Below are 18,274 nucleotides of genomic sequence, written 5' to 3'. Positions count from 1 at the left end.
TTGATTATTCCAAATAACCTAAAAGTATGCAACAAAAATATAAAAACGAATAGAGCGATAATTTTGTTTTTTTTTTAATATTTTTTCCAAAGCCAATAATCCCGAATTTCTCAATAATATTTTTTCTACGAATTAAAATAATGAATTAAATATTCTAAGTAGCCTAAACATATGCAATAAAAATATAAAAATTGAACAGACCAATGGTTGTGGATTTTTGAAAAAAATATTTTTCAATGGCCAATAATCGTGGATTTTTTCAAAGAATTGTTTCTTAATTCAAAAATTAGCTCCAGATTTTGATTTTTCAGAGAAGTTTCTCGATTTAAAGATGTATCGAAGACCGAATAAAAACAGAAGGCTCTCAAGGCATTCAAAAAAATTTTAAATCCATCAAAATTTAATTTTTTTTTACGGAATTTTTGGGTGGCATACAATTTGAAATAAATGTGGCGTCTCCAAAAGTTTTTTGAGGACCCAAGTCTTTATAAAACGCTGTCGCCTTTTTTTAATTTTTAAAGAATTTGAGAATTGCTCTAAGGTCTTAATTAATTAAAGACAAGTTTTCGGATAATTTTATCGTCCATTAAAAAAAAAAACTTTGGAAGGTCTTTGGAGATTCAAAGATTTGTTTCTCATATCAAAAAATCCAAAAACTATTTCTGAAAATATTATGATTATGAATTAGATCATGGACTTTATAAATAGGTGCTCTCAAACCAATGAAGAACTCCACCTTAAAATTTAATCTGGCTAAATATACCACTTGTATGAGTTGTTCACAAAATTCGAATGAATTCAAGCCGAAAAATAACGTTGATTTTCAAAAATTTGATTTAAAATAAAAATATTTTTTATATTGGCCTAAAAGTATGCATCACCCAAAAAAACGTTACCCCCATCACTTGTCTCGTCTAGGAAATAAATATACAAAAAATTCACATCTAGTCCACTTCACTCCTTTGCTACATCTTATCCGCCATAACTACATTTCTCCCTTATCATACATTTTAGCCCCCGAAAGTATACTACATATATCTTCTACTATGGCGGGAAAAATTGCCAAAAGATATGAATTGGAAAAAAACCGCCTGAAAAATATGTTCTATAGCAATAATTTCCGCTTAATTCGTTTTTAATGTTTTTTCCGCCAAAGAAAGAAAAACATTCCAAAAAACAGTTGCCATTATTGGCCAATAAATCAAGGCGAATCAGTAGACTAAGAAGAGGAGGAAGCAGCAGACATAAGTTAAACCATAAATTTAATGTTCTCATAACATTTGCGGAAAAACAATTTTCCCAATAAAAAAACACACACACAAACAAAAAGTTACAAACAAATCTCCCACGAGAAGTTCATCCTGCGAGCTGTTGCAACATGTTTACAACTATTGCAATAATTAAAAAATTATAACGAAAATATGTAACTATTTTTTTTTTCTTCATGGAAAAACATATTTCAGGACTTTTTGGAAAAGAGGAACTTTTTTTAGCCTTTTCCCATAAATATTTTTGTTTCTGAGGATTATGCAGTTCCAACACATGGCAGCTGTTTCCTCTTCCCACTTTGGCTTTGTGGTTTAATTTTTGTTGCCACAAAACTTAATTCACTTTTTTTAAGAAGTGTATCCTTTTTTCCTTCCAACAGGATATCCTTAGTGTAATATATCCAATTTGGGGATTTAAAAATAATTAAAGAATTTAATTTTCTATTCATCAAGTTTCAAGATAATAATTAATTCATGTACAAAGCCATGCAATAAAGTTTCATCCCAAAAGTATGCAGTACAACTAATTTTTATTAAAGCAAGTTATTTAGTTTTATTTTCTTGTAAATGTATTTTCCTTACTTTGCGTTTGCTTTCAAATACATATATTCCCTGAAATGGCCCCCACCTTAAGTATGCTTTACACAATGTAGTCCTTAACTTAACACCCTTGAAGTATGCTTTGGAAAATATTTCTCATTTTTTTGAATGAAATATGTTTAAATTGTTGCAATAGCTCTTGAGACTTGGTTTTTTTTTCTTTTTTGATGGCAAGCATAAGTATTATTCTGCGAAAAAATATGGCACTTCAGTGTGGGTAACAGGGGAAAAGGGGTGTTTCAATGGCCTACGAGGCTGGGAAAAAAGTACACGGATGACTTTTTTGGCAGGGTATTGGGGTGGGTCTTCTATATAATTCTATAAATAGTGAATTTAAAATATATAAACTCTTCAGAAACATTATTGCCAAATAATGTAAATTGAAATAAAGCTGCATACTTTTAGGCTCTTTATTTTGTGATATATTTTCCACATACTTTTAGGAGCGTGATTTGAATATTTTTTCCAAAAACTTTTTAAAATATTAAATTTTTTAATCTGGATCTTTATTTTAAAGGAAAATGTGGAAATTTTTTTTTTTTTTGTGGAATCCAAGATTTCAATATTTGAGTTATTTTTTTAACGGATTTCAGCAGTGACACACAACTGGAATTTTGAGAGGAATTTTTGGAGGAACAATAGACTTGAATTAATTTTTTTGTTAAATTTTTGGGGATTTTAAGGCAAATAATATTTTTTTCTTTTTTTTTTTTTTTCTTTTTTGGAGGGATTTTTTTGAAAATTTTAAAGGATTACAGGAGTGAAACAAGACAGGATTTTTTGAAAGGATTTTTAAAAATTTGTAAATTTTTAGAAGAACAATAGACTTGAATTAATTTTTTTGTTTTCTTTTTTTGTTAAATTTTTGGAGATTTTAAGGCAAATATTTTTTTTTTTTTTTTTGGAGGGATTTTTGAGAAAATTTTAAAGGATTGCAGGAGTAAAACAAGACCGGATTTTTTGAAAGGATTTTTAGAAAATTGTAATTTTTTTTTGTTAAGACTGAATTTTTGAAAAAAAAAATTAGGAGTAGGAGAAATTGTTTTTTTTATTTTTTTTAGAAATTTTAGGGATTTTTTGGAGGACTACAAGACTTACGCCTAATGTTTTTTTTATTTTAAATGAATTTTCGGAAAATTTTAAGGGACTTCAGGAGCGAATCAAGTCCGGATTTTTCGAAAGGAATTTTAGGAAATTTAGACTTGGAGTTTTAATTTTTTTTTTGTTACGACTAAAATTTTGAAAGGAATTTTAGGAGGACCCATAGACTTCACTAGACTTGAATTTGTTTTTTGTTTGAAATTTTAGGGATTTTTTGGAGGACTCCGACTTCAATTTTTCAGGATTTCGTAATGATTTCAGCAGCGATACAAGAATGGACTTTTGAGAGAATTTTTTGGAGAGAGATTTTTTTTTTTTAACTTCAAGGACTGGAAAATCGTGATATATATATTTTTTTTTTGAGGAAATTTTGGACATTTTTTTTAAAATGTCTTCATATTTTTATTAATAAAATTTCAAAAACAAAATACTCGATCAAACTAGTAATAGTTTCGAGCCACTACAACACTTCAAGGATTTTTAAGAGATTTCAGAAGTGGTATAAGACTTGATTTTTTGAATGGAACTTCAAGAGGAGCTATAGACTTGAATTTGAACAATTTTTTTGTTGCAATTAAAAAACTGAAAAATTTTGAATTTTTGGCGATTTTAAGGGAAGCTCCAAGCCCTAAATAATTTTTTTGAGGAATTTTTGGAAAGTTTGGATATTTTTGGAAAATTATGATTTTTTTTTTAAATGACTCCATATTTTCAGTATTGAAATTTTAAGAAATACTCGATCGAAGCAGTAGTTGTTTCCACATATTTTTGGATTTTTAAGGGATTTTAAGGAGTGATCCAATACCGACTTTTTTTTTTTTAAAAATGTTAGGAGGACTCACAGGGAATTTTTTGGGGATTTTTAAAGGGAAGTTCACAGTCCTTAATATTTTGTTTTTTTTTTGTTTTGACAAATGTTCGGCTTTTTTTCTCTAATACCTCCATGTTTTCAGCATTGAAACCCAACCAGTCAATTCCAACAACTTTAAGACTGTAATGTTTGTGTATTTTTAAGGGATTTTTGTTAGGTGTAAAAATCTAAAAATCGTGAATTTTTAGAGATTCATATGGGAAGCTCCAAGTTCTTATAGTCTTTCATTAATTCTTTCCTTTAATTTTTTATGAATTTTCGGAAATTTTGAAATGAATTTTAGGAGGAGCCATAGACTTAAATGGATTTGATTTTTTTCAATTCAATTTTAATTTTTTTTCTTTTCAAAAATTTTAAAATCTTGGATTTTTGAGGATATTAGGGAGGGCCCAATCCCAAAAAAATTGTTTGACTTAATTGTTTTAGGGCTCAAAGGCTTAAGAATCGTGGATTTTTGGGAATTTTAAGGGAAGTCCACAGTCCAAAATATTTTTTTTTTTTGGAATTCCAACAACTTTAAGACTTTAATATTTTTGTATTTTTAAAGGATTTTTATTAGGGCTAAAAATTCTAAAAATCGCGGATTTTTAGAGATTTATGTGGGAAGCTCCAAGTCCTTATAATCTCTTATTATTTCTTTATTTTTTTTCGGAAATTTTTAGAAGGAATTTTAGGAGAAGCCATAGACATCAATATAATTGTTTTTTTTTTTTTTTTTAATTAAATTTTAATTTTTTTTCTTTTAAAAAATTTTAAATTCGTTGGTTTTTGAGGATATTAGGGAGGGTCCAATCCCAAAAAAATATTTTTGTTTTTTTTAGGAATTTTTCGGAAATATTTTCCAAATTTTCAGTATTGAAATTTCAATAATATTAAACTGGATTCTTTGAAAGGAATTTTAGAAATATTTTCTAAAGCTCGAAGATTTTAAAAGCTTAAACCTAAATAATGTTTTTTTTTTTGGTTTTTGATTCATATTTCGGTATTAAAATTTCAAAAAAAAAAAAAAAAAAATACTCGGTCAAACAACTGATAGTTTCCATTTACTCTAAGACTTTAATATTTGTGGATTTTTTAAGAGATTTCAAGATTTAGGAGTCGTGGTCTTCAAAAGACTTGAAATTTGGTAAAATTTGATTTTTTTTTTTGAGGAATCTCGTAATTTTTTTTCATTGAAATTTCAAATAATTCAATCATTCCCACCCACCCTCATAACTTCTTTCAAACTACTTAATAATTTATAGTTTCTAACTCTCCTCATAAATCATCATCATCAGCGTCACTTCCTGTGCTGGTGGAAAATCCCTACCTACCTCCTCCTGAATTTTCCTCCACCCTCATGGCAAGAAAAAGCTACAAAACTTGCGGTACGCATAGTTCTTGTCACGCCCATATATAACAGAACATCGCCGTAACAACTTCAAATAGTTTTCAAAACAAGTTTTAGTGAAGAAAAAAATTTAAATAATTTCTTCTTTCAATTTTTTTTTGCTCTTTCACTCTCAAAACTTGCATACTTTTAGGAATGTTGATATTCTGGCTCTTGCCATAAAGTAAACAGAACTTTTGCAGGAAGTGCGAAGGCAGAGAATTACATTTGCAAGTTAGGAAAATGAACTTTTTTTGCCAGGCAGACATAATTTGATTTGAAGGGACAGAATATTAAAAAAAAAAAATAAAATAAAAAACTCCATTGATTTGAGTTGATAACTGGCGAAGTATGAAGGCACCCCCTCCCCTGCCAATCCTCATAAAAAAAATATTGATTTGATAACTGTCAAAGTATTTATACCCCTCCCCTGCCTCATCATCACCCTTCTCCCCATCCTCCTCAAATCACATTCATGCTCGAGTGTCGACTTCCTCTGATGATTTTCATTTCATTGTAAGGCCTGATGTGTACAGCGTGTTAAGTTGCATGCAACATTTGCATTATAATATGCAACAAAAGCCGAAAGAAACTCCACAATTGAGTTGGGGAGAGGAAAAGCATATTGTCATCGTTCTGGACACAAACACAATACGCACCGGCATGGACGTTGGTTGTGCTTGGGCACGTACAAGCCATAAGCTATCGCTTGAATAAAGTTACAATGAAAAGTGGAAAACAAAGCAGTGAAGCAAAAAAAAAAAAACACCAACAACAACAACGAACAAAAATATTTCACTGGGAGCAGAGGAAAAAAATGCAATGCATTTCCTTTATGGTTCAAAAAAAAAAAAAATCGACAACATATTGCATATGCAACTGCCGGGCGTATAGGCCAGTAAGCCAAGAATAATGCAGGGATGGGGATATTGAGGCACCCTTAGGCCTTAGAAAAATATTTTTAAAAAAACCCAGTTTATTGTTAGGCCTTAGAAAAATATTTTTAAAAAATCCACGTTTATTGTTAGGCTTTAAAAAATAATTTTCAAAAAATCCACGTTTATTGTTAGGCCTTAGAAAAATATTTTTAAAAAATCCACGTTAATTGTTAGGCCTTAGAAAAATATTTTTAAAAAATCCACGTTTATTGTTAGGCCTTAAAAAATAATTTTCAAAAAATCCACGTTTATTGTTAGGCCTTAGGAAAATATTTTTAAAAAATCCACGTTTATTATTAGGCCTTAGAAAAATATTTTTAAAAAATCCACGTTTATTATTAGGCCTTAGAAAAATATTTTTAAAAAATCCACGTTTATTGTTAGGCCTTAGAAAAATATTTTTAAAAAATCCACGTTTATTATTAGGCCTTAGAAAAATATTTTGAAAAAATCCACGTTTATTGTTAGGCATTAGAAAATTTTTTTTAAAAAATCCACGTTTATTGTTAGGCCTTAGAAAAATATTTTGAAAAAATCCACGTTTATTGTTAGGCCTTAGAAAAATATTTTTAAAAAATCCACGTTTATTATTAGGCCTTAGGAAAATATTTTTAAAAAATCCACGTTTATTGTTAGGCCTTAGAAAAGGTTAAGAGGTCGCTTTTGTCCTGAGAAAAATTCTTTGAAAAATCTGTGTGAATTTTCTGAGGATCTTTTTTTAGATCAACGATAGAAGTTTGTTCTTATTTGTGAAAAAATAATGTTATGGGGTGTTTTTCGGTCCAAACGAAATTGTTTAAAAATCCACGTCGAGAGGTCATTTTTTCTCCTGAGAACAATTCTTCGAAAAATCTACGTTGAAGTGTAGTTTTTTTCTAGAAAATTTTTGTTTAATTTGAATTATAAAAATCACCCTTAAATTCCCAAGAATAATTATTAATAAATCAACAGTTAGAGGTCACTCTTAAGTGGAGAAGAATTTAAAAAAATCCACAACTAGAGGTCTCTCTCAACCTGAGAAATATTCTTAAAAAATCACAGTTAGAGGTCTCTCTCGATTCCAAGACAACTGCTTAAAAATTTGATGTTAAAGTGGATATTTAGTCCCAAGAAAAATACACAATTGGAGGTTACCCCAAAAAATATTAAAAAAATCGGCAATTAGAGGTCTTACCTAACTCGAAGAAAATTCTTAAAAAAAAAAAATAAATAAAAATCTTCTTCAGTCCGAGAAAAATCATTTGAAGATCCATGTTAGGATGTCTTTTTTGTTCCAAGAAGAATTCTATATAAATTCACAGCTAGGTGTATCCCCTAAACCAAGGTAAATTCTGAAACAAAGTTTTGTAAAACAATCATAGTTAGAGAATCCACAATTAAAGGTCTCCTCAACCTGAGATACATTCATTGAAAACTACACAGTTAGATGTCTCTCTCACTCTAAGGATTATTATTATTATTATTTTTGAAATAATAATAATTATCGGCAATTAGGTCTCTACTTCAACCCCAGAAAAATCTTTAAAAAATTCCCAAATAGAGGTCTTCTATAACTCGGGAAATTTCTTTAAAAAACAGTTCTCAATCCGAAAAAATATCATTAAAAGATCCATGTTAGGGTGTTTTTTCGTCCCAAGATAAATCTGCATAAACCCACAGTTAGGTGTCTCCCACACATCGAGCTTAATTCTGTAAAAAATCCACTGATAGAGGTTCCTCTCAGCCAATGAATGTCTCCCTCACTCCATAGACAAATTTTTAAAAACCTACAGGTGGAGGTCATCCTTGATTCGAGGAAATATTCTAAGGTAGAGGGCTCTCTACCCAAAACTCCTATTTAGGTGTCTTTTTCGCCCAAAAAGTCTTTATAAATCTAAAGACCACAATTAGAGGTCTCTCTTAACCTGCGAAGAAAAAATTGAAAAATTCACAAATACACATTTAGAGGTCTCCTTCAGGCCGGGGAAATTGTTTATTAAACCACGTATAGATGTCTCTCGGCCCGAAAAAAACTCTAAAAACATAATTTGAGGGTAGTTTTCGTCCCGAAAAAGAAGTTAAAGATAAAATTCCGCGGTTAGGGGCGTCATGAATGCAAAGAATTTTCTCGGGGACTAACAGGACTATGAACGTGGATTTTTTAAATAATATTTTTTCTAAAAGAATATCAGGACCATAAACTTGGATTTTTTAAATAAAATTTTTTCTGAAGGACTATCAGGACCATAAACTTGGCTTTTTTAAATAATATATTTTCTAAAGGACTATCAGGACCATAAACGTGGATTTTTAAAATATTTTTTTTAAAGGACTAAAAGAATCATAAACGTGGATTTATTTAAATTATTTTTCTAGAGGGCTATCAGGACCCTAAACGTGGATTTTTTAAATAATTTTTCTAGAGGGCTATCAGGGCCATAAACGTGGATATTTTAAATATTTTTCTAAAGGACTATCAGGACCATAAACGTGGAAATTTGGAATTTGAAGTTCGTTAACTACAGCCTAAGACAAAAAATGTCAATGCAGGTCCACGTCGTATAGCCGCCATATGACGGTACCTCCGGATATTCAGTTCTTTGTTGATTTTAGCGACATTATTAACCGGAATTCTTTTAAATTTGGTATTTGAAGTTCGTAATGGATATTACAGCCTAAGATAGAAAATTGTCTGTGTAGGTCCACGCCTTCGTATAGCCCCCATATAAGGGTACCTTCCGATATCCGGTATTTTGATGATTTTAGCTACACTATTCACCAGAATCGTTTCAAATTTGGTGTTTGAAGTTCGTTATGGATACTACAGCCTATGACAGAAAATTGTCTGTGTAGGTCAACGTCTTCGTATAGCCCCCATATAATGCACCTCCCGATATTCGGTATTTTAATGATTTAAGCGACATTATTTACCGGAATTACTTCAAATTTGGTACTTGAAGTTCGTAAGGGATACTACAGCCTATGACTGAAAATTATCTGTGCAGATCCACATCTTGGTATGGCCCCCATATAACGGTACCTACCGATATTTAGTATTTGGATGATTTTAGCTACACTATTCACCGGAATTGTTTCGAATTTCGTATTGGAAGATCTGAATCGGTACTACAACCTATAGCAAAAAATTTCGTATGGAGGTCCACGCCTTTGTATAGCTCCCATATAACGGTACCCGGATTTTTTTTCAAGTTTCGCATTTGAATATTGTAATGGCTTATGACAAAAGTTGCCTATGTAGGTTCACGTTATCGACCCTAATATATCGGCTACATTCGGAATTTTAAAGACTTTAACAAAATTTTTACGGATTTTATTTTATTTTATTTTTTTTTTTTTTTGAAAATTACAAAGTCGTTCCAAATGGTGGAAGGTATTTTGCCGAACTTATTTTTTTCTTGGAAATATGACATAAAGTCGTTAAATATGAATTCGTTTTACGTCCCAAAATCCGCTTCAAGTCGAGTTCTAGCCCGAATTTATTTCTTTTTTTTTTGAAAATCAATTTTCCCCATTTTTATGTTTGCCCATCCCTGGTAATTTTTCCAACTTCACTCTGGGCATCATAACATAAAATATGTTTGATTACATTTACGTGTATATTATCATCATCATATATGTATGTATGGATGGATGGGTGGATTGTCGGTTGGTATGTAACCAAGTATGAGCATATGTGTTACGCTTAGGTGACAACAACAACAACAGCAACGCACACACCCAACATTTGAACTTCAGAACAAACGGTTGTGGTTTGAGGAATAATAAATATCCCAATTAAAATGTTGAATTAACTACCATTTGAAAGCAAATAAAATGGCCAGCAAATGGAAAGGGGGGGGAGTATATGAACCTGAAACGGATGCATTTGAATGCACTTTTTTGTGGAGATTTTTACAAATTTTTTCAATACAAAATTTTTATAATTTTTTTATTTTTGTTGTTGTTTTTTTTTTTTTTTTGATTCAAAGGGATTTATGCTACATTGAGTGTAAATTCAATAGATTTTGCTTTGGCCATATGCGAAGAAGATAAAAACAGCCATGTGACTGGGAGGAGTTGGAGGCGAAGGTCCATGGGGCATGATAACTACTTCCCTTTGGATTTTTTTTTTATTTTTTTGTTGTCTGTTGTTGGTTCGGCAGCAGCAATATGTGGGTGTGTTAAGTTCGACGTTTTTGTTTTCTTCCAACATTTTACAAATACCCACTTAAACGGGCCATAATTAAACAGAATTATTATTAAAGGGGGTCTCCCCCATTTTTCAGCGTGCTTAATTTTTTTTTCTCTTTTGTTGTTGTTCGTTGTTGTATTAGGCTTTTTGTTGCCCCCATATCGAGTTTAATGTAGCTTAGAGTTACCTAAACATGTCTGCCTGGCTGGCTATGGGTTTTTGGGTATTACAAAGTGAGGGCTTTTTTCTTTCTTATGTTTGAATAGACCGGATATATCTTCTTGAGGCGGGAGGGAGGTCTGCTCTGTTTATTTTTTTCATTTCATTACCTTTTGGTAGGGAATTGTTTTTTTTTTTTTTTTTTTTTTTTTTTTGAAAAATAAAAGAAAAAACTCAATTGCCTGGAACAATGGCGGATGTTTTGGCATTCACATTTCTTTCTTGGTCCCTGTTAAGTGTTGAGCTTTCTTTTAAAAATTCGAACAAAAATAAAATCTCCTCAAAATTCTCTCAATCTTTACCGCAGCCTCAATCTCAAATAAAAACGAAACAAAAAAATTCACACAATACCCAAAAATAGATTTCTACGAATTACAGGACAACAATTTTAAGAAAGAAATCCTTTGAAACGTATTTTTTTATTCATTCCTTTTTTATTCATACCTCTCTCTCCCCTCTTCCCCCTTCTTCTTACAGATGCTCAAACACGTACAAATCTCACCCCTACGCAATCGTTCCGATTCGGTGTCATTGCGTTCGAGCACATCATGTGCCTCCTCGATGTGCGGCAGCCCGGAACCGCCCACCGATTTACAACGCACCCCATCACGTGCCTCCAGCTATTCCAGCCTAAATGAACAATTACCTCAGGTAAGTTAAAGAGGAGAATTTTTTTTTGTGATTTAAGAGAATCTCATTTTATTGTTTTTGTTCTTTGCAGACCACCATTAAAGTATTCACCAGCTGTTTGAAAATCGATATTGAATACAAAACCCTGGGCATACAATGGGATACGACCAGCAAGGAAGTCATAGCGCAATTATTAAGGCGGTAAGTATTTCGAAGTGAAAGGGAAGCCAGGGAATTTTTTAAATACTCATGGGACATGGGGTACTATTTATTCCGTAATTTTTCTAAAGGTACTAAAAGGTACCAAAAATTGAGTCCATGATATGAGTGATATGGGACAAAGGGAAAGAGGCAAAATTCGGAAATTTGGCATGAAGACCGCTAATGGGGTGTAGAATAGATGCTCAAAAGGGGTTTCTTTGAAATTCGAACTAAAAGAACAAAAAGGTACTATATTTGGTACTATTTGGTACTATGTGAAAGGAAGCTGAAAGGAAAATTTTGAAGAATTTTGAAGAATTATTGTTAGGCCTTGGAAATATATTTTTTAAAAATCCACGTTTATTGTTAGGCCTTAGAAAAATATTTTTAAAAAATCCACGTTTATTGTTAGGCCTCTGGAAAAATATTTTTAAAAAATCCACGTTTATTGCTAGGCCTTAGAAAAATATTTTTTAAAAAATCCACGTTTATTGTTAGGCCATAGAAAAATATTTTTAAAAAATCCACGTTTATTGTTAGGCCTTAAAAAATATTTTTAAAAAATCCACGTTTATTGTTAGGCCTTAAAAAATATTTTTAAAAAATCCACGTTTATTGTTAGGCCTTAAAAAATATTTTTAAAAAATCCACGTTTATTGTTAGGCCTTAGAAAAATATTTTTAAAAAATCCACGTTTATTGTTAGGCCTTAGAAAAATATTTTTAAAAAATTCACGTTTATTGTTAGGCCTTAAAAAAATATTTTTAAAAAATCCAAGTTTATTGTTAGGCCTTAGAAAAATATTTTTAAAATCCACGTTTATTGTTAGGCCTTAAAAAAATATTTTTAAAAAATCCACGTTTATTGTTAGGCCTTAGAAAAATATTTTTAAAATCCACGTTTATTGTTAGGCCTTAGAAAAATATTTTTAAAAAATCCACGTTTATTGTTAGACCTTAAAAAAATATTTTTAAAAAATCCACGTTTATTGTTAGGCCTTAGACAAATATTTTTAAAAAAATCCACGTTTATTCTTAGGCCTTAGGAAAATATTAAAAAAATCCACGTTTATATATGGGCCTATTACAGTTAATTAGAGAAGAATTTTCAAAAAAATAAATAAAAAATAAATCCACAATTAGAGGTCTCCATCACATGAGGAACATTCATTGAAAAATGCACACTTAGTTGTCTCTCTCACTCTAAGATGTCTTTCAGCCCGAGAAAAAACTTAAAAATAACGAAATTGAGGGTAGTTTTCGTCTCGAAAAAGATAGAATATAAATATGAAAAATCCGCGGTCGAAGACTAACAGGACCATGAACATGGAATTTTTAAATAATTTATCTAGAGGACTCACAGGACCATATACTTGGATTTTTTTAATTTTTCTAGAGGACTAACAGGGCCATAAATGTGGATATTTTAAATCATATTTTTAGAGAACTATCAGTACCATGAACAGGGATCTTTCAAATAATATTTCTAGAGGACTATCAGGACCAAAAACGTAGATTTTTTAAATATGTACTATTTCTAGAGGGCTATCAGGACCATAAACGTGGATTTTTAAAATAATATTTTTTTCTAAAGGACTATCAGGATTTTTTAAATAATATTTTTCCTAAAGGACTATCAGAACCATAAACTTGGATGGAGATATTATGTTGCGGATAGAGTTAGAATTCTGAGATTTGCGATGAAGACCGTACCTAAAGTACTAAAAAGTACTATATTTAGTACCATTTGGTACTATGTGAAAAAGTAGAGGAACAATTTAGACAATTGGTATAATAATTATGTTGGAGAACTAGGGGACTATTTATAACCCAAGATCGGAAAATTTGGCTGAAATTTGGTGAGGTGGTAGTTTAGAGCCAGAAAATGGACAGAGGATACTTTGCGGTACTAAAAGGCACTTAAAATTGAATCCATTGTCTTGGGCAAACGGATAGAGGAAGAATTCTGAAATTTGGAATGAAGACAACTGATGGGGTGTAGGAGAGGTGAACTTAAGCGTTTTTTTGAAATTTGACCGAATATTTACTAAAAGTATAAAAAAGTACCATATTTTGCCCCATTTGGTACTTTTGTGAAAGGATAGAGATAAAATTGAAGACATTTGTTACAGGAATTTGGTTGAGGAACTAGGGAACTACGGAAGTATTTTTAAATCAAGAACGGCTTTACCGATGTGGCTGAACATTGGTGAGGAGATAGCTGAGAGCCAGCACACGTAGAGTACGATATATTCCGTAATTTTACTAAAAGTCCCAAAAGGTACTAAAAATTGAATCCACTGTCTTTGTCAAATGGATAGAGCAACAATTCTGACAATTGGTATGAAGACGGCTGATGGCGTGTAGGATAGGTGCACTAAAGTTTTTTCTTTGAAATTTGTTGAGATCTGAAGGTGTTTTTGGAAAAATGTAACAAATAGTACGAAAAGTACTAAATTGTACAAAATCTGGAATATGAGGAAAAGATAGAGCTGAGAAGCTGAAATTTTGAATTAAAGTCCCTTTTGTGAAGAGTTGTTGATATATGGAGGCGGATTTTGAAAAACGTACCAAAAAGTACTAAATGGTATTAATTTTGTACAATTTTGATTTGAGGTAGAAATTTGATATTTTGGAATTTGTTGTCACTGGTAATGTGTAGGCTGGAGATTTGAAGCTGTTTTTGATAAAAAGTAACAAATAGTACGAAAAGTACTAAATTGTAAAAAATCTGGAATATGAGGAAGGAATAGAGCTGGAAATCTGAAATTTGATATTAGGGTCGTTTTTGAGTGCCGGAGGGTCATATATGAAAATGGATTTTGAAAAACGTACCAAAAAGTACGAATTGTACTAAATTGTATAAAATTTAGTATTTTGGGAAGGGATAGCGCAGGATTTTTGAAATTTGATACTAGGGTCACGTTTTGTAAGGTGGGATTGACACATATAAGTGGACTTTGAAAAACGTAGCCGAAAAGTACGAAAATTACCTAAATGGTATTAAACTTGGTATTTCGGGAAGGGATAGAGCTGGATTTCTGAAATTTGGAATGAGGGTCTTTAATGTTGTTTTGATAGATCAACGATTCATGGAAATTTAAACAATAAGTGTAGCCAAGTACTAAATCGAAAAGTACGAAATGGTTCGATACTGTACTAAATGGTACAAAATTTGTTATATGAGGACTAGATAGAGCTGAGAAGCTGAAATTTGGTATTAAAGTCCCGTTTGTTGATATATGGAGGTGGACTTTGAAAAACGTACCAAAAGGTACGAAAAGTACTAAATGGTACTAAAATTGGTACATGAGGGATAGAGTTGGAAATCTGAAATTTGGTATAAGAGTAACTTTTTCTGAGATTAGGTTGATACATGGAGGTGGATTTTTAAAAGCGTACCAAAAAGTACGAAAAGTACTAGGTAGCGTTAAATGCGGTTTTTGGGGAAGAGAGAGATTTCTAATGTCATTTTCTGTAGAATATTTCTTCTTTGGACACGTTCCAGCTACATTCAGGCGTTAAATCGATATACAGGGTGAGAAAAAAAAACAGCAACAAAGTCAAACGCCATAATTTTTACTTTTTTGAAATTTTATTGAATTAAAATCAAAAATTTCGGAAATAGCACCAAATTTTAGAATAAGTTTGGATTTGTCACCTTTGACACGAATTATGGCCTTCAAACTGTCACACGCTGGCCGAATGTTGCTCTGCGGGCGGCGCGTGTATGATGCATTTTTTTCATCTCACCCTGTATATGAATTCCTGGCGTTTAGATGAGATTTAGACTTTCGATGTCTTCAAGGACCTATAGTAGAATTTTATGACAAATAATTTTGTGGAATATTTTAATTTGTTTCGATCCCGTTTAAAGGGAGTTTTTTAACATATATTAGAAAAAGGACCAAAAAGACCCCATTGTTGACTCGCTCGAGGGTTAAAGTTCGGGAAGAAAATATTCCTTGTATTTTTATCTGCAATATTGCCGATGACACTATATACCTAAAATGCACGAATTCCGAGGAATCTTAATTCGAAAATGTCCAAGAGTGTTGAAATGGGTGAAACTTGCCCCCTTATATTTAGGTTACTTTGCGGTGTAAATTTTCAAAATGCTGATATAGGCGTCTTCTTTTTTTTCTGGTCTATTTTCAAAATCTGCTGGATTTTTTTCGTAATTATTTTTTGTGTTGCACAGTGTATTTTTTTACATCATTTTCATAAATTCCAAAGCATTTCGAAATCCATCTTTTCTTAGCTTAACTTCCATGTTAGGTTCTCTTTTGATATTTGAGGCCCCAAGATATTTTTTCAAATTCTCTCCTTTTATTTTTCGGACTCTCTGAGTATCCCTGTTTATATATGCAGGGTGGTTTACGATTTTTTACATTCCCATGACCCAGAATGCCTCTCTAATTGACAACTCAAACCTCAATTTTTTTTAATTTGCTCTCTTTATTTTTCTCCAACCTCAAATTGTTAATCCTCTCTTTATTTTTCTCAAACCTCAAATTTTTAATTTCCCCTCTTTTTATTTTCCTCTCTCTCACAGCCTCAAAATGCGTCACCGTGATCCCCGTCTCTTCTATCTGTCCATGGAAGTTTCGGTGCGAAGGGCTGGCGTTAAAACAGTTATGGTCCTCGATGATGATACCCGTCCTGCAATCCTTCAAGCCTGTCATCCCAAAGGTGAATCACGTTTCTGTCTACAATTGAAACCTGGTGGTTTGATACGTGTCCATACCTCGGCCCTACTACCCTCATCGCAATACAAATCTTTGGTGATCTCGGAAGAGACCACTTCAGATGAGTTACTACAATTGTTACTGTCCTGCTATAATTCCATGGAACCGGTGGAACAGTTTTCAATCTATGAGGTAGGTTTGGAATGATTTTCGAAATATTTAGAATATAAATCTAAAATTTTTTTTCGGATTTTTTTCAGGTTTGTCCCGGCCAGGAGTACCAGCGTAAGCTGCATCCCGATGACATACCCCTGCGAGCCCAAAACGAACGCTGCAAACGTGGCGAGACTTGCCACTTCTTGGTGCGCCGCAATCCCAACTATGCCAGACGTCGTCAGATCCTCAATGCCTTGGATGAGGTGGAGAAGGCCTATAAGGTGGCAGAAAATTCGACAAATTCCCCCGCCGACTGTAGCATGAATTCTTTGGATGATAGTGCCAGCCTTTTAGACATATCCATTGAAACCCTGTCCGATGATCTGCAATCGCTGATGACCACCAGTGATGAGGATGATGAATGTGCCTCCTCAATATCGGGTTCATCATCGGATACATCTTCCTCGGCTGCCTCCTGCTCCTCCTCCGCCTCGTCCTCTTCCTCCACGGATGGTTCATGCAGCATAAGACGTACCCCCTCCACCCTGACCGTTATTGCCAAAAACAGCGCCACGGAAGTGTGTGGCCATTGTCAAAATTCTTATAAAAATTGTGATTTTTGTCATAAGACCAGCCTAGCCCGCAGTCCCTCAAGTGCCTCCAAAAGTCCCAACACCCCCATCAGCTATAGTCCCGTCTATAATATTCGAGAAATACGCACCTCATCCCATTCATTTTCCTCGCTGGGAAGTGATAAGAAACTGCTGGATATTGAATTGAATGGACGTTTCGATCCCTCCACCTGTCGCATGCGACCGCAGAGTGTGTATATGGGTAGGACGACGGTACCAAGGGTCATTCTCGATGCCACCAGCGCCACGGAGACCACATCGGCATCGGTTATCATTCAGGATGTGAATGGAAATCATGCGGCGACGACGGCGGCAGGGCAAATGAAATCGAAAACTAACAGCACCACCACCACAATGGGGGGAGAGGAAGTCAACAACAATCCCTCCAAGGGTTTGGGTCATTTTGTCTATATATAAGTGAGGGGGGCGAAGTTAGAGGGTTCTATTTCCCTATTTTCTTTTCCAAAAACCAGTATTTTTTCGTTAGGAAAACTTCGTTATTGAAAGTAGGTGGTAGAGAATGGTAAGGGAAGTCCAAAGGAGATTGTTCTGGAAATTCATGGAAGAATCTTTCCTTTAAAGAGGAGGGAATTCCAGATCCTTTTTATAATCAGATCTCATATTAAGTTCTAGAAATTTTCAAAATGGGGCTATAATAATTGGCTGTAAAGGTCTACGTTTTCGTATTGCCCATATATAACCCTAACACCAAATATTCGAAATTTTTGAAATGAAAGCTGTAATTTTCAACAGAAATTTTTTTAGCAAATTTTGAAAAAAAAAAATAATTTGAAAATAATTTGAGAGCGGGAAGTCGAATACTTTTTTAAAGGCATCGAATTTTGTTGGAAAAATGTGGATCAAAGGCAAGATTTTTCAAAATCAATTTTTTTTAAGAAGTCTCTGTCTGAAAAATTCAGGACCTAAAATTTGGAAGCAGCTAACTCATGAAATTTTCAGATTAAATTTAAAAATATTTTTCCAAATGGCGAAGGCTATTAAAAATTGGATGCTGCCGAATATGGCTGTTTTTTAACTGTTTTTAAAAAATTTGAAAAAAAAAACTGAAAATTTTGAATGAGTTTTTTTCATGGCATTAAGTTTCGAATTTTTTTGAAAAATTCGGATCAAAACCAAATTTTTTTTAAAATTAATTTTCTTTAAAAAAGTCGCTGTCTGAAAAATTCAGGACCTAAAATTTGGAAGCAGTTAACTTAGCTATTAAAATTCATGAAATTTTCAGATTAAATTTAAAACTTATTTTTTCAAGATAAATAATCCTTGCAAATGGTGGAGGCTATTAAAACTTCGATCCGGCCGAACATAGCTTCTTTTTTAACTGTTAAAAAAAAAAAAATTGAAAAAAAAACTGAAAATTTTGGGAAGCATTTTTTCAAGGCCTTAAGTTTCAAACTTTGTTGGAAAAATCCG

General features: G+C 32.4%; 1 protein-coding gene across 2 annotated transcripts in view; it reads left to right on the top strand.

Annotated features, from left to right (window-relative positions):
• The window catches only part of LOC101887648 (uncharacterized), a 77,477-nt gene extending 59,983 nt beyond the window's left edge, over window positions 1–17,494 (top strand). For both annotated transcript variants that reach the window (XM_059129543.1, XM_005189248.4), the window contains 4 exons: window positions 11,015–11,188; window positions 11,259–11,368; window positions 15,923–16,247; window positions 16,316–17,494. In XM_059129543.1, the coding sequence (XP_058985526.1) occupies window positions 11,015–11,188; window positions 11,259–11,368; window positions 15,923–16,247; window positions 16,316–17,260 (1,554 nt within the window). In that variant the 3' untranslated portion in view covers window positions 17,261–17,494. The remainder of the gene's footprint in view (window positions 1–11,014; window positions 11,189–11,258; window positions 11,369–15,922; window positions 16,248–16,315) is intronic.
• The last annotated feature ends 780 nt before the right edge of the window (window positions 17,495–18,274 follow it).

Source organism: Musca domestica, unplaced genomic scaffold, assembly GCF_030504385.1.
Source record: "Musca domestica strain aabys unplaced genomic scaffold, Musca_domestica.polishedcontigs.V.1.1 62, whole genome shotgun sequence".
In the NCBI taxonomy this organism is placed as follows: domain Eukaryota; kingdom Metazoa; phylum Arthropoda; class Insecta; order Diptera; family Muscidae; genus Musca; species Musca domestica.
The sequence above is the reverse complement of the archived record's forward strand: the minus strand, read 5'-3'. Positions and strand labels throughout refer to the sequence as shown.